This window comes from Salmo salar, chromosome 03 (genome assembly GCF_965601325.2).
Source record: "Salmo salar chromosome 03, fSalSal1, whole genome shotgun sequence".
In the NCBI taxonomy this organism is placed as follows: Eukaryota; Metazoa; Chordata; class Actinopteri; order Salmoniformes; family Salmonidae; genus Salmo; species Salmo salar.
In genome coordinates this window covers 60,873,698-60,898,376 of record NC_138293.1, presented here as the reverse complement: position 1 = coordinate 60,898,376, position 24,679 = coordinate 60,873,698, and the positions used below count along the sequence as shown (strand labels likewise).

The following is a 24,679-nucleotide window of genomic DNA, read 5'->3' as shown; positions in this document are numbered from 1 at the left end:
ATGTGGCAGAAATCTTAATGACAGACATGAAATGAAGACTAGCCTATACACTAATGCTAACATCAACACATGAGGCCTCTGATAATGATAAAAACACAAAGTGGACAATGGTAGGAGTAACACAATAGTGCAGTCTGACCTAAATATGATATCAGAAGATATCAGAATATGTTATTGTGGATGTGAGTTACCTGGGAGTTGGACTTGCGGGGGCTGCAGTCCTGAGAGACCAGTTTGGGGGAGCAGGGCGGAGTTGCCCCGGATGACACGGAGCCCCTGGTGCTGTCAGTGAACCAGGAGAAAGGCACGAAAGAGCCAGAGGACCTGGACGGGCTCTCAGATGGCTCCCTGTGCAGAGAAAGAGAGATATTCAATATCCTAACTGAAAGAGCCAAAATGGTGCCTCTCATATACTAACTAGGTCTAATGGAGCCAAAATGTTGCCTCCTGTATTGAAACAGAGGGACATAGCCAAAATGGCTTCTCATGGACTCACCGGCTTCCCATTGACAGTCTGTTTGACTTGTCTTTTCTGACTCTCACATAGGAGCGTCTCAACGTGACCCTTCAGATGAACAAAAAAATTGTGGGTTAAAATCAACAGAAAGCACCAGTTTTGAAACTGACAAATTTGCAATGTGTTTACAATGTAAACCGTTTAAATGTCTGAATATTGAGCACTTACCCCAGGTCCAAGAATCTCCTCTTGGTCTTCTTGTCGAAGATAAGGCTGTTGTTGCCGGGGTCAGCCGGGCTGGTGTCTCGACTGTCTTCTGAAACTAACACTGTGAAATAATGAAAAATGGTAATTAGCACATTATTGATTCATCAAAGCATTTTTGTACACATTAACCCACCATTACCAACATTTTGGTATGGCCTTAATGATATGGCATTAATGGTGGTTGTGTATCAATACATTTATGGCTGTGTGTGTGTGTGTGTGTGTGTGTGTGTGTGTGTGTGTGTGTGTGTGTGTGTGTGTGTGTGTGTGTGTGTGTGTGTGTGTGTGTGTGTGTGTGTGCTTTGCCTCTTTAGGCTTAATATACCACAGTTAATATCACAGGGAATTTAATTCTTAGTGTGGGGATTTGAACTGTAATAACTAGGATGAGGATTTTCTTGCCCAATGCGGATGTCTGCCTCTCGTACCCTCACTGTCTGGGCGTCGTGCCCGTCGAATGTAAACAGGCGAGCAGTCCGAACTGGGACACGACTTGGAGGGAGAGCTGTTGGGCGTGGTCACCAGGGCCTCCTGAGACGTGGCATTTGTCAGCTGGCGGTACCGCCCCCGAGGGGCTGGCGACCCGGTCCCGCCCTCCTCCGGGGAGCGCCGTAAGGAGGAGGTGTCGAAGGAGAAGACGGGGCTCCGTAAGGTGGGACAAGGGGAGGACGAGGAGAGGAGCGAATCAGGCGAAGGGGAGGAGCCTCCTCGCAGGGTGGAGTGGAGGGGGGAACGGACGGAGTGCAGAGGGCTGTCCAAACACTATGGCACAAAGATTCAGAAACACCACAAGATGTTTATATGGGAACTGACTGACACACACAACCACACACCAACACACCCACCCACACACACAGAGAGACAGACAGACAGACACACATACACGCACTCAAGCACGCACTTACGCATATATACACATGCACGCACCCACTCATGAACACAATTAGGGACATATGAATTTGGGTCAATTCCATTCCACCTCTTGTATAGTAAGGAATAATTGGACATGACATTTGAATGGGAAAATGCTAATAACTGTAGTATGGTACTTTTCAAATTAAGTGCTAGTCCAATGAAATGCCTGAATGGGCTGGAATGCAATTTGAATTGACCGTAACTCTAGTGAGAGAAAATACTCAAAACGACCAAACAACAGATATGAAGAGAGCGAGACACACTCTCCAATGCCCTCCAATATAGCCTAGGCCATAGAGACATTTTCCCATCTGATAATCTCCATATCATCTGAAATGAGTTCTAGGACTAAGAAACGGATTTCATATGGATGGTTGCATGGTCTTTTACCATCTACAACTAAATGGGTTTGAATCTAAAGAATTCAACCATAAAATCTGATTGTCAAATGAAGCAGTGAAACATGATTCAATGCCTGATTGAGTCAAGCTTTGTTTTTCACCAATCAGGATCTACTCACGAGTATAGGCATGCACAGTGCTGTTAGTTATAGGGCTATAGTTGCTATGTTACTTAGCTACATGTGTGCAGTATTATGGTATAGTGACTATATAAAATGCGCAATAAATACCTAAAATCTCCCTTGGTGCTGTCTATACAAAGATGTCTATCTATACTGTATTACCAAGACAAGACAAGGCCCTTGTCTTTTTTTATCACATGCTACAAGGTCATCATCAGACTACAAAGGAATGTGTCCTGTGGGTGTGCCTGTCCCTTTGAGAGTCCATGTCATCGATTGATTGGCTCTCACGCCTGTCACTCACCTTCCTCTCCAGACTGTCATCTCCCTCTGTGGAGCTGACGCTGTCTCGGAAGCGAGAGCGAGAGGGGCGGTGCCGCCTGGCTTTGACGGACAGCTGGGCACGCCCCTTCTGTATGCTGTTGTCCAGCAGCTCTGTCTCTGGGATGGCCTCGTTCAGGTCTGAGGGAAGATCACAGAGAAAATTATGATATTCAGATCATTCAGGTCTGAGGGAAGATCACAGAGAAAATTATGATATTCAGATCATTCAGGTCTGAGGGAAGATCACAGAGAAAAACTCAAATAAGTACTGGACACAGATTTGAGAAGTGCTTTCAACAGATCCATTTGATGCAGAATGTGTTACAAGGAAAGCCCAGACCTAAACATTAGGCTACAGCTATTATAATATATTAATTTCACCTGGGACCTAGAAAGATAAACTACTGGGCAAAAGCTAATTCCCTGCATGTAAAATAAATCCTCCAATGTCTGTGTTACAAGAAGGTACATGATACCGTTATACCACCTTTTTCATGTCAAACTGAGGAGTTTAATTGATCAGATGAAATATGTTTATCTGATCCTCCCCCTGCTGTAACATCCTCTATCTGTGGTGACCCCAGAGGAACGATCCTTTTGCCTTTGACCTCTTGACCCCAATCTGAGAGCCCTTCAGCGTTTCCATCAATTATCTCTCCCTCTCCTCCCCTCATCCCTCCATCCTTCACTCCATTTATCCAGCCCCCAGATACATGACAATTAATCTATTTAATCACATTGGACGTTCCCCTGTGACTGAGTCAGCAGAGGATTGTGGGGGATGAACATTGACCTATGACCTGGTCCTCTCTTACAGTGTCTTCAGAAAGTATTCACACCCCTAGACTTTTTCCACATTTTGTTATGTTACAGCCTGAATTTAAAATTCATGAAATTTAGATTTTGTGTCATTGGCCTACAGACAATACCCCATAATGTCAAGGGGGAATTATATTTTAGAAATGTTGACAAATTAATTAAAAATAATAAGCTGATATGTATGAGTCAATAAGCATTTCAACCCATTTGTTATGGCAAGCCGTAGTAACTTCTGGAGTAAAATGTTGCTTAACAAGTCACATAATACGTTGCATGGGCTCACTCTGTGTGCAATAATAGTGCTTAAAACTTCTTCAGGATCGGTGGGTCCCTCACGGGACAGTTGAGCTAACGTAGGCTAATGCGATTAGCATGAGGTTGTAAGTAACAAGAACATTTCCCAGGACATAGACATATCTGACAGTGGCAGAAAGCTTAAATTCTTGTTCATCCAACTGCACTGTCCAATTTACAGTAGCTATTACAGTGAAAAAACACCATGCTATTGTTTGAGGAGAGTGCACAGTCTTGAACTATAAAAGTTATTAATAAACAAATTAGGCAAATTTGGGCAGTCTTGATACAAAGGTTTTGAACAGAAATGCAATGATTCATTGGATCAGTCTAAAAGTCTGCACATACACTGCTGCCATCTAGTGGCCAAAATCTAAATTGCACCTGGGCTGGAATAATACATTATGGCCTTTCTCTTGCATTTCAAAGATGATGATTAAAAAAAAATACAAAAAAACTTTGTATGTTTTTGTATTATCTTTTACCAGATGTAATGTGTTATATTCTCCTACATTCCTTTCACATTTCCACAAACTTCAAAGTGTTTGCTTTCAAATGGTATCAAGAATATGCATATCCTTGCTTCAGGGCCTGACCTACAGGCAGTTAGATCTGGGTATGTCATTTAAGGGGGAAATTGAAAAAAAGGGGCAGATCCTTTCATGATTTTGGAATGACTACCTCATCTCTGTACACGACTCATACAATTATCCGTAAGGCCCCTCAGTCGAGCAGTGAATTTCAAACACAGATTCAACCACAAAGACCAGGGAGATTTTCCAATGCCTCGCAATGAAGGGCACCTATTGGTAGATGGGTAAAAAAAAAGCTAACATTGAATATCCCTTTGAACATGGTGAAGTTATTCATTACATTTTGGATGGTGAGGCAATACACTCAGTCACTACAAAGATACAGGTGTCCTTCCTAACTCAGTTCCCGGAAAGGAAGAAAACCACTCAGGGATTTCACCATGACTTTAAAACAGTTACAGAGTTTAATGGCTGTGATAAGAGAAAACTGAGGATAGATCAACGACATTGTAGTTACTCCACAATACTAACCTAATTGACAGAGTGAAAAGAAGGAAGCCTGTACAGAATACAAGTATTCCAAAACATGCATCCTGTTTGCAACAAGGCACTAAAGTAACACTGCAAAAAATGTGGCAAAGAAATGAACTTTATGTCCTGAATACAAAACGTTATGTTTGGGGAAAATCCAACACAACACATCATTGAGTACCACTCTTCATATTTTCAAGCATGCATCAAGCATACCCATAATTAGATATTTCTGTGTTTCATGTTCAATACATTTGCAAACATTTCTAAAAACGTTGTTATTATGGGGTATTGTGCGTAGATGGGTGAGAATTGTTTATTTTATTCAGGCTATAACACAACAAAATGTGGAATAAGTCAAGGGGTTTGAGTACTTTCTGAAGGCACTGTATCAATCCATAAACACGGTGCCTCAATCCCTCTACTAAACATTAGCTTTTTGCTTGGGAAGCATTGGCACTGTAGTGGGGATTCATGTACAACATTTACCTAATCAAACATGTATAAAAGTCAAAGCAATTGACATAATACAATTGATCTATTACTTGTGAGAAATATCTAATTAAATTGTATTAGTGTTTTTTTTCTTTCCCTCTCCCGCTTCAGGAACAGGGGCATCAGTACAGTTATGGAGAGACACAGAGGGTCCAGATGTGAGTGAGTCAACAGCTAAGTGCTCTTGTTACTGTTGTTGGTTCAGAATGGAGGCCAGTGATGATTCATTGTCGGCCACGCTGCAGTGAAAGCGCCAACTAACAGGATTAATCTGATACCTCTCTCTCACCATGCTGACGCTCAGATCTCATCACATACTGTACTATACTGTAATGCACAGAACAGCACTGACTAGTCTATAATAGAGGATCTAAAACCAGCCAGTCTGCCGAGACAGACTAAAAATAAGATACACCAGAGGAAAGGGATGAGACCTTTCATCAGCTATGAACCACACATTATCACTGAAGTTCTCCTCTCTGATGCTCACTGCAGCCATTCAGGTTTGGGCAAGATTTTTGAAATATACAGTATATAGTAATTACTATCATGTCCTGGACAATATTAGGCTAAATAGCTAAGAACCTATTTTCAAAGGATCCCACCACCGACACCAAAAGTAGTAATACTCAGAAAAAATAAGAGAGAGAGAGAAAATAGGACTCAAGTGTTTGTGATTTGTGTGAGAATTAAGAGGAAATCTAAAGATCGACTCATATTTCTTGACGAGCATATCCTCTTCCCTCTCTCCCATGGCTGAGTGTTCACTCTAATATAATTGGTCTTTAATCATGTAGAAATGCGCAGGCAGCACACTGTCCATGCAGGCACTCAGTGAGGTTCAGAGACACTGGGATAACGATAAGGGAGTGTTGATGAGCACCCCCAGACACCAAGGACATGAGGTTCAATGAAGTATCGATTTCTACTCCTTAGCAACACAAATGTGGCCAATTTATCTACAGCTCATTAAAATACATTGTTTTAGAATAGTTTTTTTTTAAATATTCTGAGTCAGAATGTGAGGAAGCGTTTCCCTGAACTGAATTGTGGTGCAGACGACTTCTACTGTTTTTAATTGAATGCAGACAAACAATTTCAACAGTATTACAGTTAATGGTCATTGCACCTAACATCAAGAAGGACTCTTCATGTAAACCTTATGCGGTATAGGATTCTGCATATGACTCATAGCATTGGTAATGACACATTACTGTACTGTCATGACACCTATCTGTAGAATGGCGCCGGAGAGGATGGTTGACATCTTACGTGCTCCTAACCAACTGTTATATTTTTATAACTTATTTTGTACATTATGTTGCTGCTACTGTCTCTTATGACCGAAAATAACTTCTGGACATCAGAACAGCGATTACTCACCACAAGCTGGAAAGAAGCTTTTTCCTTTAACGAGTCCGACGTGAAGGATATACTTTCCTGGGAACAGGCCCAAATCCCCGTCACTTGCCAGAAGAGAAGACAGACAAAAATGGGGCGGAGGTCGGGCTGCCTTCTGAGAATTCGTAGGTGAGCGAGTAAACCCCCACTGCCATCCGTTCTATTGGCCAATGTGCAATCATTGGAAAATGAAATCGATGACCTACGAGCAAGATTAAACTACCAACGGGACATTCAAAACTGTAATATCTTATGTTTCACCGAGTAGTGGCTGAACGACGACATGAAGAATATACAGCTGGCGGGTTTTACACTGTATCGGCAGGATAGAACAGCAGCCTCTGGTAAGACGAGGGTTGCCGGTCTATGTATAGTTGTAAACATCAGCTGGTGCACAATATCTAAGGAAGTCTCAAAGTTTTGCTCACCTGAGGTAGAGTATATCATGATAAGCTGTAGACCACACTATCTACCTAGAGAGTTTTCATCTGTATTTTTCGTAGCTGTCTACATACCACCATAGACCGATGCTGGCACTAAGACCACACTCAATGAGCTGTATACCGCCATAAGCAAACAGGAAAATGCTCATCCAGAGGCGGCGCTCCTAGTGGCCGGGGACTTTAATGCAGGGAATCTTACATCCATTTTACCAAATCTCTACCAGCATGTTAAATGTGCAACCACCTTTACATCACACACAGAGATGCATACAAAACTCACCCTCCATTTGGCAAATCTGACCATAACTCTATCCTCCTGATTCCTGCAATAATTAAAGCAGGAAGCACCAGTGACTCAGTCAATAAAAAAGTGGTCAGATGAAGCAGATGCTAAGCTACAGGACTGTTTTGCTAGCACAGACTGGAATATGTTCTGGGATTCTTCCGATGGCATTGAGGAGTACACCACATCAGTCACTGGCTTCATCAATAAGTGCATTGATGACGTCATCCCCACAGTGACTGTACGTACATACCCCAACCAGAAGCCATGGATTACAGGGAACATCCGCACTGAGCTAAAGGGTAGAGCTGCCGCTTTCAAGGAGTGGGAGTCTAACCCAGAAGCTTATAAGAAATCCCTCTATGCCCTCCGATGAACCATCAAACAGGCAAAGGGTCAATACAGGACTAAGATCGAATTGTACTACACCAGCTCTGACACTCATCAGATGTGGCAGGGCTTGCAAACTATTACAGACTACAAAGGGAAGCACAGTCGAGAGCTGCCCAGTGACACGAGCCTACCAGACGAGCTAAACTACTTCTATGCTCGCTTTGAGGCAAGTAATACTGAAGCATGCATGAGAGCATCAGCTGTTCCGAACGACTGTGTGATCACGCTCTCCGCAGCCGGTGTGAGTAAGACCTTTATTAAACAGGTCAATATTCACAAGGCCGCAGGGCCAGACGGATTACCAGGACGTGTACTGTACTCCGAGCATGCGCTGACTAACTGGTAAATGTCTTCACTGACATTTTCAACCTCTCCCTGTCTGTAATACCAACTAGTTTCAGGCAGACGACCATAGTCCCAGACTATTTACATTGCCCCCCCTCCCTCTTTTACGCTGCTGCTACTCTCTGTTATTATATATGCATAGTCACTTTAATAACTCTAACTACATGTACATATTACCTCAACTACCTCGACTAACCAGTGTCTCCGCACATTGACTCTCTACTGGTACCCCCTGTATATAGCCTCGCTATTGTTATTTACTGTTACTTTTTAATTATTTCTTATTTTTATTTCTTATTGTTATTTTTTGGGGGGGGTGGGTTGTTGGTTAAGGGTTTGTAAGAAAGCATTTCACTGTAAGGTCTACACCTGTTGCATTCGGCGCATGTGACAAATACAATTTGATTTGATTTATTGAGCAGTCTGAATAAAAGGGCAGGTGTGGCAGATCACACTAAATGACCAGAGATCCATTCTCATCTCAGAAGACCACAATGCACAATGAGCTCCAAAATACTGCAGCACTTCCATTGGACTCCACTTGACTGTGGTTGGGCAAATTTGGACCTCGCTCTCTCTACTCTGTCCTAGCTTACGACATTGTCTTAACATGAGGAGTTGAATTTGAGAATGACAGTATAATGTCTATATGACTCACTATGGTTATATTCAAATCCCTGTTGTTCATCCATTCAAATTGTGGTTGCATCCCAAATGGCACCCTGATCCTTACTTTTGCACTACTTTTGACTAGAGCTCTACGGGCCCTAGGGAATAAGGTGCCATTTGGGGTGCACTCTGTAAATCAATGTTTGTGCTGCTCAGTGACCCAGCAGGGTCAAATGGAGGCAGAGTGACATTTTCCACTCGTAGTTCTGTCATCAGCCTACTGACAAGGAAGGTTGAACACCCAACTGGCCTTTCGCCCGCTCTGTGCATGTTAAGCGTTACATGCTCAGAGATGGAGGAGACCTGTCTCCAAAACCTTTTCATGCACCTCACAGTCGACGAAAGGGAACCTCCTTTGCTTCGGAAATCACGACTCAACAGTAGCCATCTGCTATCTTACAGAATCATTGTAATCGGTCCAAATTAAAAACAGCACACAGTACATATCACCAGGGGTCGGAACCAATTCAGGGAACAGAACCGAAAACCGGAAAGAACGTCATTTTTCAAGGAACAGAATCAAAACCTGGAACAAAAGTGATCTATACTATTCTGGAACAGAACCATGGGAACCGGTTAATAACATTATTTTATGTTCCGGGCATCCATTTGCAACAAAAAAATGCAACAAAGCTTCTATGCAAAGCCCTCACTCTTTTTCCAGTGTCTGCCTGCCTGCTAGCCTACTACTGGTACAAGTATGATTCAGAAATTAGGGAGAGAGATTTTTTTATTAGAGAAGAATGGATTAACTTTTTCAATGCTAGTTAAGGATACTAAATAGTTATCACGTCTGACATTGGATTTATTAACTACAAATGTTTTATTTCGATTCTGGTGCAGCTCTGCACACACAAGCTAGCTAGCTAGTTTTGGTCTAACGTGAAACCATCTCTCTGAAGTTCAAAGACATTCAATGTTCCTTCATAGAAGCTGCTCCTCCAGAGGTATAATTCTGATTATTAATGGTTACTTTCTTTTGGTTCAAACCGGTTCAGAACTTTCTTTTGCCGGTCGGAACAGTGGAACTGAACAAAAAAAATATTGGTTCTGGGGGAAAAAAATTGGTTCCAACCCCTGCATGTCACACTTCCCTCCACAAATAGAATTGAACACGGAAGTTAATTGCTCTAGTAGTGTTGTCGAGTGGTACATCCTTGCACAGCAGGCTAAAACTCAAGCAGCACTCAAAGCTAATTTGTATAGATATACACCACTGGGTCTAGCTTGGGCTATCGAGTCCAAAACCACAACACTCAGTGTGGTAGAGTGTAAGGTTCATTAAATTCAATTTTCCGCAATCTGGGGGTGAATGGAATTGAGCGCTTTGCCGTTTCGGATTGGTGCTGCGTTCCTCAAGCTGGTTAGGTGGTGGTGGCTGAGGTAAAGCTAGCAATCAATGCTACAGCTACAGCAGCAGCAGAGTGAGTTCCCTGTGGGATGCAGGCCAACCAAACCATCTCTGTCTGTAGCGGTCTGACTGATAATCATCCATACTACAGGCCCTGATTCAGCCCTAAAACAGGTCATTTTCTATCTCTGTTGGAGAGGAGTTAGGTTGGAGTATGGGTAGGTTAGGTTGGGTAAACCAAAAATGTTTTTATATGTAGGTATCAGTATTTTGTCTCCCCCATACCCCAACTTCTTGTCTTGCAAAATTTTTAAGGGGTTTTGTTTACACCCCTCCTTGACAGACAAACCCTGTTTTGGGTTGTACATATTTGGTTTAGCTCCCTGGGTGGTAATGTAAAGGTTGGTTTACTATATGATACATGCCTTGTATCCGGAAGCAAGGTTTGGTTCAGTATAACTGAAGCCTTAAACCAGCTTTATATCAAGAATATCAGTGTAAGGTTTGAGTGGATATAAATTCTCAGCCTATAAGATTGAAACTATATTGCGTTAGGTTGGGTTCAGTGTGTTATGGGCTGTGTGCTACGATAGCAGTGTGACTGCTAGTTCAGTATGACATTGTCTTTGTGGTTCATTGGATGAGCTGTGTATTGGCTGGCTCCGTGGTTCAGTATTAGGATGTACACAGCCAGTAATGAAGGCAGACAGGCCGAACTGCCGCAGAGGGAAACTGTTCTGCTCGCCCCCGCCTACGTTCTCTACCACGTTTCCACTGAGCGAGTCAAGGGAGACCAAGCACAGCGACCCCAAAGACAACAGACAACAACCGCAACAAGCTATTTTACAGGGTGAATCCCTCACGTTAAACAACAACATTTCTTAGCTCCAGTATCTCAACCCTCCTGTTCACATTGTTGACAACATTATACGACACAACAAGGAGGAGTAAAGCTGGGTGAAGGAGGAGGGTGAATCACCTCTTCATTTTCCCCCCCCATTCTGTTAGCCCCAGCGGTGCACATTATCCGCCCTGCTCTTATTAGACCAAGTCTCTGTGCTAAGAGGCACCATTAAATATTGACCAAACCAAGCAAGACCCCCGTCATCCCCCATAAGCCATCCTCCCACGCCTTATTGGATTCTACACAGACCGCACATAGAGTAGGTAGGAGACAGATATACTACAGCCCACCCCCACTATAGGTCTACTGAGCGCACTACCCCCGACTCTATATTTCCCTGTGGGCCTTTCTAGAGAGGTATGAAGGTCAATCTCACAGCCCGCATCACTAGAGGAAAGTGTGCACAGTATATTAAGAAAACGCCAGAGAGCTGGCGAAGCAAACAAGATACGGTCAGTTCAAAAATGTCTATTAGGTGTCGCCCACTGCCACATTTCGAGGCTGTCAGGCTGATCCACCGGCTGTATTGTTTTGTCTAATTTAGTGACTGGATATCTGAAAGATGTTCTGTGGAGACACACACACATGTATGCAAACACATTCTAAAAATACCTCACATCCGAGCCAGCGAATGACAGGCAGGTAGATGCACGCTTCAATGTTAGCTATGTGAATCCATAATACCATTGAAATATATGGTTATCAGAGGAGTTGAGCAGATTTGGGGCGTCTGGGCCAATAAGACAGTGTCAGAGGGTCAGAGGGGGGCGGGTATGCAGAAGTCGGCACATTGGGGAATTGGACTTGTCACCGCTGAGACCCAAACGGCTGAGTCCACACAAAGGGTGATGTTCCACATTAGTGCTGGGGTGTCCTATTCAGGGAGAGAGAGGTGACCTGGGAGCTGTTCCGAAGGGGAATAGGGAGTATTTATAGGACTCTGACCGAGAGGTAGCTTGGTCACTTGCTGGTTACAACATTAAATACAAAGGTGCTGTGATGTAGAAGTCTGAGTCATAGCCTCTTTAGGAATTGATTTTCTTAAAATAGGACATGGAGTGTTTGTGTGTGTATGTGTGTGTCTGCTTGCATGTGTAGCCTGACTAGACTGCCCTTTAAGCTGAGAAGAGCAGTCATGAGATTTCGTAGCATAGGCCTTCCCATGTATCATTACAATAACAGACGCCCTCATGTTCCACAGATTTCCCTGACCCATGGTATTCAGAAAGTTATAGGTCCAGCGCACAGCACACACATACTGTAGTTTATGTCAGACACACACCACACAAGCCCTTTATTTCTGTGTGCCTCATGTCGTGTATCTTTCTTTGAGAGATGTGCGCACACAAACACACAATCTTCATTCGTGCATCACATATACAACACTCATTAAACGTGCGAGACACAAACACACACAAACACAGAGAGAGAGAAACACTCACCAAAAACATTTTCTGTCTCCTCCAGCTGTGTGGCAGACATGGCGCAATGGGCACTGTGAAGAGAGAGGGGGTAGAGAGAGAAAGAGAGAGAGAAACGGAGAGGGCGAGGGGGATAGAATTCTAGATTAGGTACTGTAGAAACAAAAACCTAACAGAGAGAGAGAGTGAGAGAGAGATAGAGAGAGAGACAGAGAGTGCAATCAGTTGCTGCATTTATGTATATGGACAAGTTTAGTCAGCCGTGTGACCAGCCTGCAGCCCTTAGCTTAGCTTCACCACCCCATCATCTAACAAGCCTCCTCGTCTCGTCTGTCTGCTGCAAAGCTTATCCCTGTGGCTTTTTCTCCCTGGAAGAACCCTCAAGGAAATCACATTAGGAATTTACCAGAAAATGAGCAGCGACCCCCATTTCTACTCACTCACACACACATAAAAACACACTAATGCGCTAATGAGTGTGAGTGTGTTTTTATGCCCGGGAGCATAGACATCAGGGTGATTGATCGCGAGGGCTGAGCTGATCATCACACTGCTGACCCATTTCCCTGCGAGCCAGGTAATTAAACATGCAGCTAAAGAAGAGAGAATGGAGGGATGAGAGGAGAGCACAAACACACACAGGGGGTTCCACACTTTCCTAAAGGAATGGCTGCATGATAAAGATGGATGATGTGTGTATTTGGGCTGGAAAGGGGTTTGAAGGTGGGTTAATGCATTACATCTCAAATGGAGAGCGTTACACTGTTTTATAAAGTATAGACATTTTAGTGGATCAAATTGGAAATATATCTTAGGCCTAACAACACAAATAAAATGAATAGAACATTCAGGATCAAATGAAGACACATAAGGTTGTTGCAAATGAAGATGATTAAAGTTGCTCCAAGCTAGCTTTGGTTGTCCTGTGAATCACCCAATCTTGTGCCCGTTAACCCCCCTATCTTATCTGTTAACTCCAATCGACACTCTGGACAGTATCCTTTCTACAGTGGTTTGTAAAAGTATTCACCCCGCTTGGCATTCTTCCTATTTTGTTGCCTTACAATCTGGAATTAAAATTGATTTTTTTGGGGGGGTTTGTTTCATTTGATTTACACAACATGCCTACCACTTTGAAGATGCAAAATATTTTTTCTTGTGAAACAAATAAGAAATAAGACAAAAAAACGGAAAACTTGAGCGTGCATAACTATTCACCCTCCCAAAGTCAATACTTTGTAGAGACACCTTTTGCAGCAGTTACAGCTGCAAGTCTCTTGTGGTATGTCTCTATAAGCTTGGCACATCCAGCCAATGGGATTTTTGCCCATTCTTCAATGCAAAACTGCTCCAGCTTCTTCAAGTTGGATGGGTTCCGCTGTTGTATAGCAATCTTCATACCACAGATTCTCAATTGGATTGAGGTCTGGGCTTTGTTGAACCACTCGAGTATTGCTTTAGTAGTATGCTTAAGGTCATTGTCCTGCTGGAAGGTGAACCTCCGTCCCAGTCTCAAATCTCTGGAAGAGTGAAGCAGGTTTCCCTCAAGAATTTCCCTGTATTTAGCGCCATTACTTCTTCAATTCTGACCAGTTTCCCAGTCCCTGCCGATGAAAAACATACCGAGAGCATGATGCTGCCACCGCCATGCTTCACTGTGGGGAAGTGTTCTAGAGGTGATGAGAGGTGTTGGTTTGCGCCAGACATAGAGTTTTCCTTGATGGCCAAAAAGCTACATTTTTGTTTAATCTGACCAGAGTACCTTCTTCCATATGTTTGAGGAGTCTCCCACATGCCTTTTGGCGAACACCAAACGTGTTTGCTTATTTTTTTCTTTAAGCAATGGCTTTTTTTCTGGCCACTCTTCCATAAATCCCAGCTCTGTGGAGTGTACGACTTAAAGTGGTCCTATGGACAGATACTCCAATCTCCGCTGTAGAGCTTTGCAGCTCCTTCAGGGTTACCTTTGGTCTCTTTGTTGCCTCTTTGATTAATGCCCTCCTTGCCTGGTTCGTGAGTTTTGGTGGGCGGCCCTCTCTTGGCAGGTTTGTTGTGGTGCCATATTCTTTCCATTTATTAATAATGGATTTAATGGTGCTCTGTGGGATGTTCAAAGTTTCAGATATTTTTTTATAACCCAACCCTGATCTTTACTTCTTCACAACTTTGTCCCTGGCCTGTTTGGAGAGCTCCTTGGTCTTCATGGTGCCGCTTGTTTGGTGGTGCCCCTTGCATAGTGGTGTTGCAGACTCTGGGCCTTTCAGAACAGGTGTATATATACTCAGATCATGTGACACTTAGATTCCACATGTTGACTTTATTTAACTAATTTTGTGACTTCTGAAGGTAATTGGTTGCACTAGATCTTATTTAGGGGCGTCATAGCAAAGGGGTGAATACATATGCATGCACCACTTTTCTGTTTATTAGTTTTGAGAATTTTTTTAATAAGGTTTATTTTTTACTTCACCAATTTGGCCTATTTTGTGTATGTCCATTACATGAAATCCAAATAAAAATCTATTTAAATTACAGGATGTAATGCAACAAAATAGGAAAAATGCCAAGGGGGATGAATTCTTTTGCAAGGCACTGTATTCTACCTTATCAGACAACTCTAATGGATGGTTGCTCTGTGCTGTAATGGATGCTTGGGGAACACAGTACTGGTCATTATATTGCTACAGTAACAGTCGTAAGCATTGGATAGAGTAGTTTGCTGCAGTCTGTGAGAACAGTGGGCGATTATTTTCTTTAAAAACATAGCTGGGCTTTTGTTTTTCTCCTCAAAATCCACTTCTACCACAACTGATAATAAACTTACCGCATTTGAGTTTGCAACAAACATCACATCTGTGAGAAACTGCCTCAAGACACTTCTGCACAACTTCGGACAAAGAAAGTATTATCCAAAAGTGCAGCGTCATCATAAATGATACCCCGTCTGTTTTTAGACATTCTGTTACTCATCTGTTAATACAGCGAGTGCTAGGCAACATAGCATCCCCTTTACGACACTATCAAGAGTCTCATGGAAGGACTCGTTGAATATGTGACATGAGATAGCTCCATGCTCCTATCGTTTCCCACATGAAAGCCAAGCAACCCCTTGGTTCCACCTATCCAGTCTTAGAGCCATGGTCAAAACGGATAGAAACGGAGACCATCTGATAGTAATGGACAGCCAGTAATTTAAATCAATGATCATCAGAGAGGAAGGAGATGAGGAAAGGAGGCCTTTCGATAGTAATGGGACTCAGCCTAAATCTCCCCTGGTTTGTAGATGAAGAAGCCACTAACAGTGTGCTGACTGCACCAGCTACCAGGCCCAGAGGAGAAGAGGGGATGAGGAGAGGTGAGTGGGCAGGGGGCCCAGGAGAGAGAGGCCATCTGCTGCCTACTGCCCGTGGTCCTGTATCCCTGGCAGGGCTGCCCTGGTCTCCATATGGACCTGGACTGGAGGAGGGGACACCGTAGATAGGTGCAGGACACAGCAGCATGGTTAGCGCAGCACAGGAATATGTGTGTGTGGGAGGGGGATGAATGCTCTCTGTGCCTGCATGTAGGTGTGAGTCCTGGTAAGAGACAGAAAACATACGGAATGCAAAGATAAGTCCCGTATTAGAAAAGACAGACATCGATAAACAGACAAAAAGGGCAAGAAAAACACGTACAAAAGTGGGATGAAAGCATCAATGTTAGCTTAATGAAGGAATCATTTTACAGCTCCATAATAACTCACTTAATGAGATGACTAATATTGTCTGGAAATAAATATATCATAAAGTGCATTTTATTGCATTTTTTATTTAACTAGGCAAGTCAGTTAAGAACAAATTCTTATTTACAAGGACGGCCTACACCGGCCAAACCCAGATGACGCTGGGGCCATTGTGTGTCGCCCTGTGGGACTCCTAATCACGACCGGTTGTGATACAGCCTGAATGAGTCATCCATTCCATAACCTCTTCTAGTAAGAAGTTAGTGTATCAATCTATCCACTTGTTGGGGAGAGAAGAGGGACACACACAGAGATTCCTGACAGAGCAGGGTGTTGCAGTACATCACGTAGAGGAAACGCCCAGAGATAGAGCTGTGTTTGTGGCAGATACAACAGTCACACACAAACCCAGTGGGGAGAGAGAGGGAGAAGGGGGAGAGAGAGAGAGAGAGAGAGAGAGAGAGAGGAGAGAGAGAGAGAGAGAGAGAGAGAGAGAGAATGTGTGTGAGAGATTGAGAGAAACACAGAGAGAGAGAAACAGAGAGAGAGAGAAACACAGAGATAGAGAGAGAGAGAGAGAGCACAAATGGATGGGTGGTTCAAAGGAGGGAACTTCCTGTCTGTTGTGTAGTGCAGCAGATGACTGAGATGAGGAGAAAGACAGTGATGAGCAGAGCATCATCCTCCATAAACCAACTAGCTAGTGAGCCGTAGCAGTACAGACAGCAGATGATTGAATAGTAGGACGTGCTGTACTGATGGTTTAAAGGGATACAAACTGCACACAGAGACATAACATTTTTCTTCACAAGTTCATCTGACTCTAGGGAAGTAGATAAATACTTATTTGCCAAAATCCTGAAGTCCACCTTTAAAGGTGAAAGATACTTGATATGCAATCTGCTTAAATCTGTGATTTTGGTTCAAACTATTCACGTCGCATAGTTTGTTTGGGAAAAATAATGTCCCAGCCTTTCCTCCTTGGCAGGATGTCTGAGGGAATGTCTCATAGTATTAGCAGCAGAATTGAGTCTCGCTTTGCCCCACTCTGACGCTATGTGGGAAAGGAGTGGGGGCAACAGTCGATTCTGGGGGATGCAATTTAGGCAGCGCAGGCCTCAACCCAACCCCCCCACTTCCCTCTCATGACCCCTATTCCAACAAATCTATGGGGTGGCCTCTTTGCCAGAACATGGTTCCTTAAAACATGCATGAGGTGTGGACAGGACACAGATTGCCACACACACAGATATTGAGATACATGCTCTCACACACTCAACACACACAGCACGCGTTCATACCCAGGTCCCAAGACCGAGCGTCCCACCATGGATAACTTACAGACGCATAAAACTAGGGAGTGGAGAGAATGAGTGTTGAGGCAATATACTGTCTCTGCCTCCAGGGAATGGTCTCTATATATTTGACAAATGGGATTTCACATGTGCACACACACTATACCTTGATGATAAAGAAATTACACACACACACACACACACACACACACACACACACACACACACACACACACACACACACACACACACACACACACACACACACACACACACACACACACACACACACACACACACACACACACACACACACACACACACACACACACACACACACACACACACACACACACTAACCCTGTGTGATATAACAAGAATGAGAACAGCCAGCTTCTCAGAGGTTCGATGAAGCCGTACAACCAGTCACCCTCTTGAGGAGGATTCAACGGGGTCAGAGAAGGTAGGGATGATGGATGAAGGGAGGGGCAGGAAATATGGCCTGATCACTTCCTGCAGACAGAGACAGGTTTAGAGGCTGAGTGATGGCCATGGGGCCAGACAGTTGGAGGAAAGTGGCCTATAGCAAGAGCTCAGTCCAAGACAACTTCATGTACCATTATAACAAATCGAGTCCTCACAGGTCAGTGCCCATGAAGGAAAGGAAACGAGGAAAGGAAGTCATTTCAGACTGCAATGACACAGTCCTATGGGGTGTCATGGTTTATAAGGACAGTGTATCTTTCCCCATTAGTTGCCGTTTTTTACCACTGGACATGATGAGAGGGGCTTGCTCGTTAGGCTGTGTGAACACGGCGTGTCCCATCTGTGTGTTAACAACAACACAAACAACCCTGGGGGAAGACAGACACTCTCTCACATGGCGGCAAGAGAGAGATAGAAGGAAGAGGAGGACGAAGGAGAGATGGAGGAAGAGAGTGAAAAAAGAGGGGGAGAGGGGAGAGGGAAAGAGAGATGGAGAGGCAGATATTTAGAAAGATACCCAGTAGAAAAAGAAATGCATAGAACACATTAAGCTCCTACATTTTAGAGTTAAAATATCTCACTTTCAGAGGATTGCTAAATGTTGCAGCAGACTTCAGGAGGGTATATACCTCAGGAGAAATCAAATGAGGGGAGTGAAGGAAAACAGTGAACAGTAGCTTTAATAGCCTGACAACAACCCAGACAGAACTACATGGGTCAATGCAGCTGAATATCTAATAAGCTCTCTATTCAGTCAGAGTGAGGATGCCCTGGCTTGAGTGACCGCACCAAATGAGACAAACACATCCCAAAGCAAGCACAGCTTGTTCCCAAAAGAGGGGGTTTGTTCACAACAACAAAAAGCATTGTCGGGGGATAGGGCTGGCAGGCTCAGAGAGGGAGAGAGAGAGGAAGAGGGAGAGAGAGAGGAGCGAGAGATAGAGAGAGGACAAGCGAGGAGAACAGAGATGATAAGAGATAAGCAGAAATAGAGATGAGAACAGAGCAGGGCGGAGAGAGGAAAAGACTAGAAAACAAGATCGAAATCGAGACAACAACAAGGTACACAGTCCGGGCGGTAAAGGCAGTGCAGCTCACCTTAAAATGCGTTCCCCTTAGGTTGGCACTCAGTCGACATGGCAGACTGGCATCGGCCCTCGGCTCCACTGGCAGCACGGCAGGCCGACTGCGTATCCTGGGTAACGGCAGCAGCGTTGGAAGCGACAGAACAGTATCCACTGGGCAAAGGCTGGCTGCCTGCTTCCTCCTGCACAACCCAGCACTACAGTGCTCTGCTCTGCCACAGAGCACCGTCAAGGACAGCCGAGAGAGAGAGAGAGAGAGAGAGAGAGAGAGAGAGAGAGAGAGAGAAAGAGAGGGAGAAGGGGAGGGTGGGTAGGAGAGAGAGAGGGAGGGTAGAGAGGGAAGAGGGCTGAAAGAGAGAGGGAGGGTAGAGAGAGAAGTGGATGACAGTGTCTAAGGCAGAGCGAAAGGAAAGCGAGAAGGATGGGGTAAAGAGAGAGAGGGGCTGGAGAAAAATCAAGAGAGAGAAAGAGAGAGAGGCAGGCTGAGGTAGGGACACACAAGCACACACTCAAGCACAGCTGTCTGGTATGATGGAGACGGCAGCGCTCTGAAGCAGGTCCTGGTGATTCAGCCCTGGTGTGTGTGTGTGTGTGTGTGTGTGTGTGTGTGTGTGTGTGTGTGTGTGTGTGTGTGTGTGTGTGTGTGTGTGTGTGTGTGTGTGTGTGTGTGTGTGTGTGTGTGTGTGTGTGTGTGTGTGTGTGTGTGTAGGATGAGGGCAGTAAGAGCCTAAGGGGAGGAGGAAGAAGTGATGGGGAGGGGGAGGAGGGAAGGAGGGGGGTGTCCGTCAGCAGCACTCCACTCAGCTTATTATCAGGCCACTCAAGGAGATGTGAGATGCCTCTCTTGTCTGCCTGGGGAGACACTGAAAACGAGGAAGAGGAGGAGGTTTAAAAGGGGATGGAGGGAGGATAAAGGAGATGCACTTCTCAAGACAGGTGCATCTACTACGGTCCTCCAATAGAGATGTCAGTTGCGACTGGCCATTAAGGTGGAGCTCTGGTGAGATACATTACGGCAGGGCTCGGCAACAAGCATTTTTGTTTTCTCCAGAAGACCAGGGCCCAGATTCACAAAACCTTCTTAAGTGAAATGTTTTCCCTAACTACAGACTTATGAAGAAAGTTAAGCAAAGTTGATATTCCTCAAAAAGGTTATTGAAAATGTTCTTGCACTATTATGTTTCTCCTTAAGCGAAAAGTTAAGAAGAAATAGAATCTTAAAAAATAAAGTTTGGGGTTTTTGTTCTTAATTCCAAGCTAGCTAAAACCTTGCCTTAAACTCAGAGCAGTGAGAGAATAAACTCATGAAAGCAATTTAACATTCACTCACAAACTTCATCTGAAAGTTTCAGTATTGATTATTTTGAACCCAAGAACATGTTTTAGAACAGCAGGAAATATGCTATCATTGCCATTGCTAGCTAGATAGCGAGCAAAATTTGTAAGAAGATATTTGAGGATTTCGTGAGAAAATCATTCAATCTTAAGATATTGTTGAGGAATATCAACATATTTTTCTTCTTGAGCAGCTTTTTGCATAAGAAGTGTTTTGGGAATCTGTGTCCAGGAATTCACCTTAAAAGTATTCCCCATGAATAAAAAAAGGGGCATATGTGATCGTGTCTCAATGTAATCAAGGTATGAAATAAATGTTACATTTTCAAATACAATCTCTTTTTGGGCTTGGTTGTGGTCAATTTGCAGTGTACAAATTATTAGAAATATATTCCTGCCCCCCTATATCCAGTCCGAAAATAATTGGCCTGCACCTGAATGTTGTTGCCTAGCCCTGCTTTATGGAATGTCTGACGTTAGCAAGTATCTCTACATATGACTCGGGTGCCCTCACTTGGTTGCATAGTTAGCTAAACGTAGACAGTTCAATTGGCTTTAGACATGCATGCATCCACATGACCATCAGCAGATATTCGTATGCCCAAGGCCATTATACAAGAACTAAGTACATTGATGCATGCACATGATCTTTTGACAAATGCTTGCTTCTCGATGGTAGTCTGATGTTTTCTCACAGTACCATGATGTGCTGTGAATTTGTAAGCATCCATTTTCACCAGTCCTGTCTATCCTACAGGCATTCCTGGGTCGTTAATACCCGCCTAGCTGTTTAGCACTTAACTGTGTGTGTGCATCAGTGGAGGCTGCTGAGGGGAGGATGGCTCATAATAATGACTGGAGTGGAGTAAATGGAATGGCATCAAATGTGCTTCATAACATTCCGTTTACTCTGTTCCAGCCATTATTATGAGCCGTCCTCCCCTCAGCAGCCTCCACTGGTGTGTGTGTGTGTGTGTGTGTGTGTGTGTGTGTGTGTGTGTGTGTGTGTGTGTGTGTGGGTGTGTGTGTGTGTGTGTGTGGTGGGGGAGGGCTCGGTGTAACACAAGAGCATAAATATGCCCCTGATGATATTAGTGAATCACTCCCCAGGCGTTGCTGCTGATCTCTCATAAAGCTCTATTCAAATTCTGGCCCTTCCTCTTTCTCAGCTCGGGTCTTGTTATACTAACTCATGTCATCCTCACACAAAGTCATTGCACACACCCTAACCGTCTATAATCATCAACTATTATTTTAGTCAAGTTGTCTATTTATGTGCTGTATCTCACACATCAGCCTACATAAAGGACATGCGTGCATACTGTATTAGTACACACTCCACCAGGTAGATACATCGACGCATTCAGTGCACACATACACATACGCACGAACACATGCGCACACCAACACTAAATACATGCACACCCGCCCACCCTCACTGCTTTGTCAATTTACACATCAGCATACTGTTCACCTGCGGTGATATTGCCAGAGAATTCAAGTTATCAGAGGGACGTGGGGGAGCAACAGAGCACATACACACACTAAAATATAACCTTGAAAATATCTACAAAATAAGGTTGGTTACATCTAACTGATACCAGGAATATCTCTAAGATGTAAAGCTTTATCATATAGAACATACGGATATGGTTTGTATACCTCTTCACATGCCATTGTTTCCAACCAGTCTTACCTACACAAGGGGGAGATCCTGATGAGATGTAAATGAGATGCTGCAACCACCCTAATATTGTTAGCTACTGTCGGGGGTGTGGGGAGGAGCTGGGAGTGTAGACTGCAGGATGGTATAATTTGGTCCTCAAGGTTCTGGCGCCAACTAGTGTCTACTTACCAACATTACTGTAGTGAAGAAGAACAACATGTACAGTTTTTTATTTTTTTCATTTCACCTTTATTTAACCAGGTAGGCTAGTTGACAACTGCGACCTGGCCAAGATAAAGCAAAGCAGTTCGACACATACAACAACACAGAGTTACACATGGAATAAACAAACATACAGTCAATAATACAGTAGAAAACAAAGTATATATACAGTGTGTGCAAATGAGGTAAGATAAAGGAGGTAAGGCAATAAAATAGGCCATAGTGACAGGGTAATTACAATATAGCAAGTTAACAATGGAGTGATAGATGTGCAGAAGATGAATGGGCAAGTAGAGATACTGGGGTGCAAAGGAGCAAAATAAATAAATACAGTATGGGGATGAGGTAGTTGAATGGGCTATTTACAGATGGGCTATGTACAGGTGCAATGATCTGTGAGCTGCTCTGACAGCTGGTGCTTGAAGTTAGTGAGGGAGATAAGAGTCTCCAGCTTCAGCGATTTTTGCAGTTTGTTCCAGTCATTGGCAGCAGAGAACTGGAAGGAAACGCGGCCAAAGTAGGAATTGGCTTTGGGGGTGACCAGTGAATATACCTGCTGGAGCGCGTGCTGCGGGTGGGTGCTGCTATGGTGACCAGTCAACTGAGATAAGGCGGGGCTTTACCTAGCAAAGACTTGTAGATGACCTGGAACCAGTGGGTTTGGTGACGAGTATGAAGCGAGGGCCAGCTAACGAGAGTGTACAGGTCGCAGTGGTGGGTAGTATATGGGGCTTTGGTGACAAAACGGATGGCACTGTGATAGACTGCATCCAATTTGTTGAGTAGAGTGTTGGAGGCTATTTTGTAAATGACATCGCCAAAGTCGAGGATCGGTAGGATAGCCAGTTTTACGAGGGTATGTTTGGCAGCATGAGTGAAGGTTGCTTTGTTGCGAAATAGGAAGCCGATTCTAGATTTAATTTTTGATTGGAGATGCTTAATGTGGGTCTGGAAGGAGAGTTAATTGTCTAACCAGACACCTAGGTATTTCTAGTTGTCCACATATTCTAGGTCAGAACCGTCCACAGTAGTGATGCTAGACGGGCGGGCAGGTGCGGGCAGTGATCGGTTGAAGAGCATGCATTTAGTTTAGCATTTAAAAGCAGATAGAGGCCACAGAAGGAGAGCTGTATGGCATTGAAGCTCGTCTGGAGGTTAGGTAGCACAGTGTCCAAAGAAGGGCCAGAAGTATACAGAATGGTGTCGTCTGCATAGAGGTGGATCAGAGAATCACCAGCAGCAAGAGCGACATCATTGATGTATACAGAGAAGAGAGTCGGCCCGAGAATTTAACTCTGTGGCACCCCCATAGAGACTGCCAGAGGTCCGGACAACAGGCCCTCCGATTTGACACACTGAACTCTATCAGAGAAGTAGTTGGTGAACCAGGAGAGGCAGTCATTTGAGAAACCAAGGCTGTCGAGTCTGCCGATAAGAATGTGGTGATTGACTGAGTCGAAAGCCTTGGCCATCTTTGGAGATCTCAGATGATACGAAAGAGAGGTTGAACAGGCTAGTAATAGGGGTCGCAACAATTTCGGCAGATCATTTTAGAAAGAGAGGCTCCAGATTGTCTAGCCCAGCTGATTTGTAGGGGTCCAGATTTTGCAGCTCTTTCAGAACATCAGCTATAAGGATTTGGGTGAAGGAGAAATGGGGGAGGCTTGGGCGAGTTGCTGTGTGGGGTGCAGGGCAGTTGACCGGGGTAGGGGTAGCCAGGTGGAAAGCATAGCCAGCCGTGGAAAAATACTTATTGAAATTCTCAATTATTGTGGATTTATCGGCGGTGACAGTGTTTCCTAGCCTCAGTGCAGTGGGCAGCTGGGAGGAGGTGCTCTTATTCTCCATGGACTTTACAGTGTCCCAGAACTTTTTTTAGTTTGTGCTACAGGTTCCTAACTTCCCTGAAAAGTTGCATATCACGGGGGCTATTTGATGCTAATGCAATACGCCACAGGATGTTTTTGTGCTGGTCAAGGGCAGTCAGGTCTGGAGTGAACCAAGGGCTATATCTGTTCCTGGTTCTACATTTTTTGAAAGGGGCATGCTTATTTAAGATGGTGAGGAAGGCACTTTTAAAGAATAACCAGGCATCCTCTACTGACGGGATGTTGTCAATATCCTTCCAGGATACCCGGGCCAGGTCGATTAGAAAGGCCTCCTCGCTGAAGTGTTTTAGGTGATGCGTACGTTTTACAGTGATGAGGGGTGGTCGTTTGACCGCAGACCCATTACGGATGCAGGCAATGAGGCAGTGATTGCTGAGATCGTGGTTGAAGACAGCAGAGGTGTATTTGGAGGGCAAGTTGGTTAAGATGATATCTATGAGGGTGCCTGTGTTTATGGATTTGGGGTTGTACCTGGTAGGTTCATTGATCATTTGTGTGAGATTGAGGGCATCAAGCTTAGATTGTAGGATGGCCGGGTTGTTAAGCATGTGCCAGTTTAGGTCACCTAGCAGCCTGAGCTCTGAAGATAGATGGGGGGCAATCAATTCACAT

General features: G+C 44.1%; 1 protein-coding gene across 1 annotated transcript in view; it reads right to left on the bottom strand.

The window, feature by feature from the left end:
- Positions 1–19,543, bottom strand: part of LOC106600800 (sterile alpha motif domain-containing protein 14) — a 39,169-nt gene extending 19,626 nt beyond the window's left edge. The window contains exons 1-7 of the mRNA XM_014192482.3: positions 18,969–19,543; positions 12,390–12,442; positions 2,467–2,624; positions 1,153–1,486; positions 686–785; positions 497–565; positions 192–348 (exon numbers count right to left, since the gene is read on the bottom strand). Coding sequence (XP_014047957.1) covers positions 192–348; positions 497–565; positions 686–785; positions 1,153–1,486; positions 2,467–2,624; positions 12,390–12,429 — 858 coding nt within the window. The 5' untranslated portion in view covers positions 12,430–12,442; positions 18,969–19,543. The remainder of the gene's footprint in view (positions 1–191; positions 349–496; positions 566–685; positions 786–1,152; positions 1,487–2,466; positions 2,625–12,389; positions 12,443–18,968) is intronic.
- Between the last annotated feature and the right edge of the window lie 5,136 nt (positions 19,544–24,679).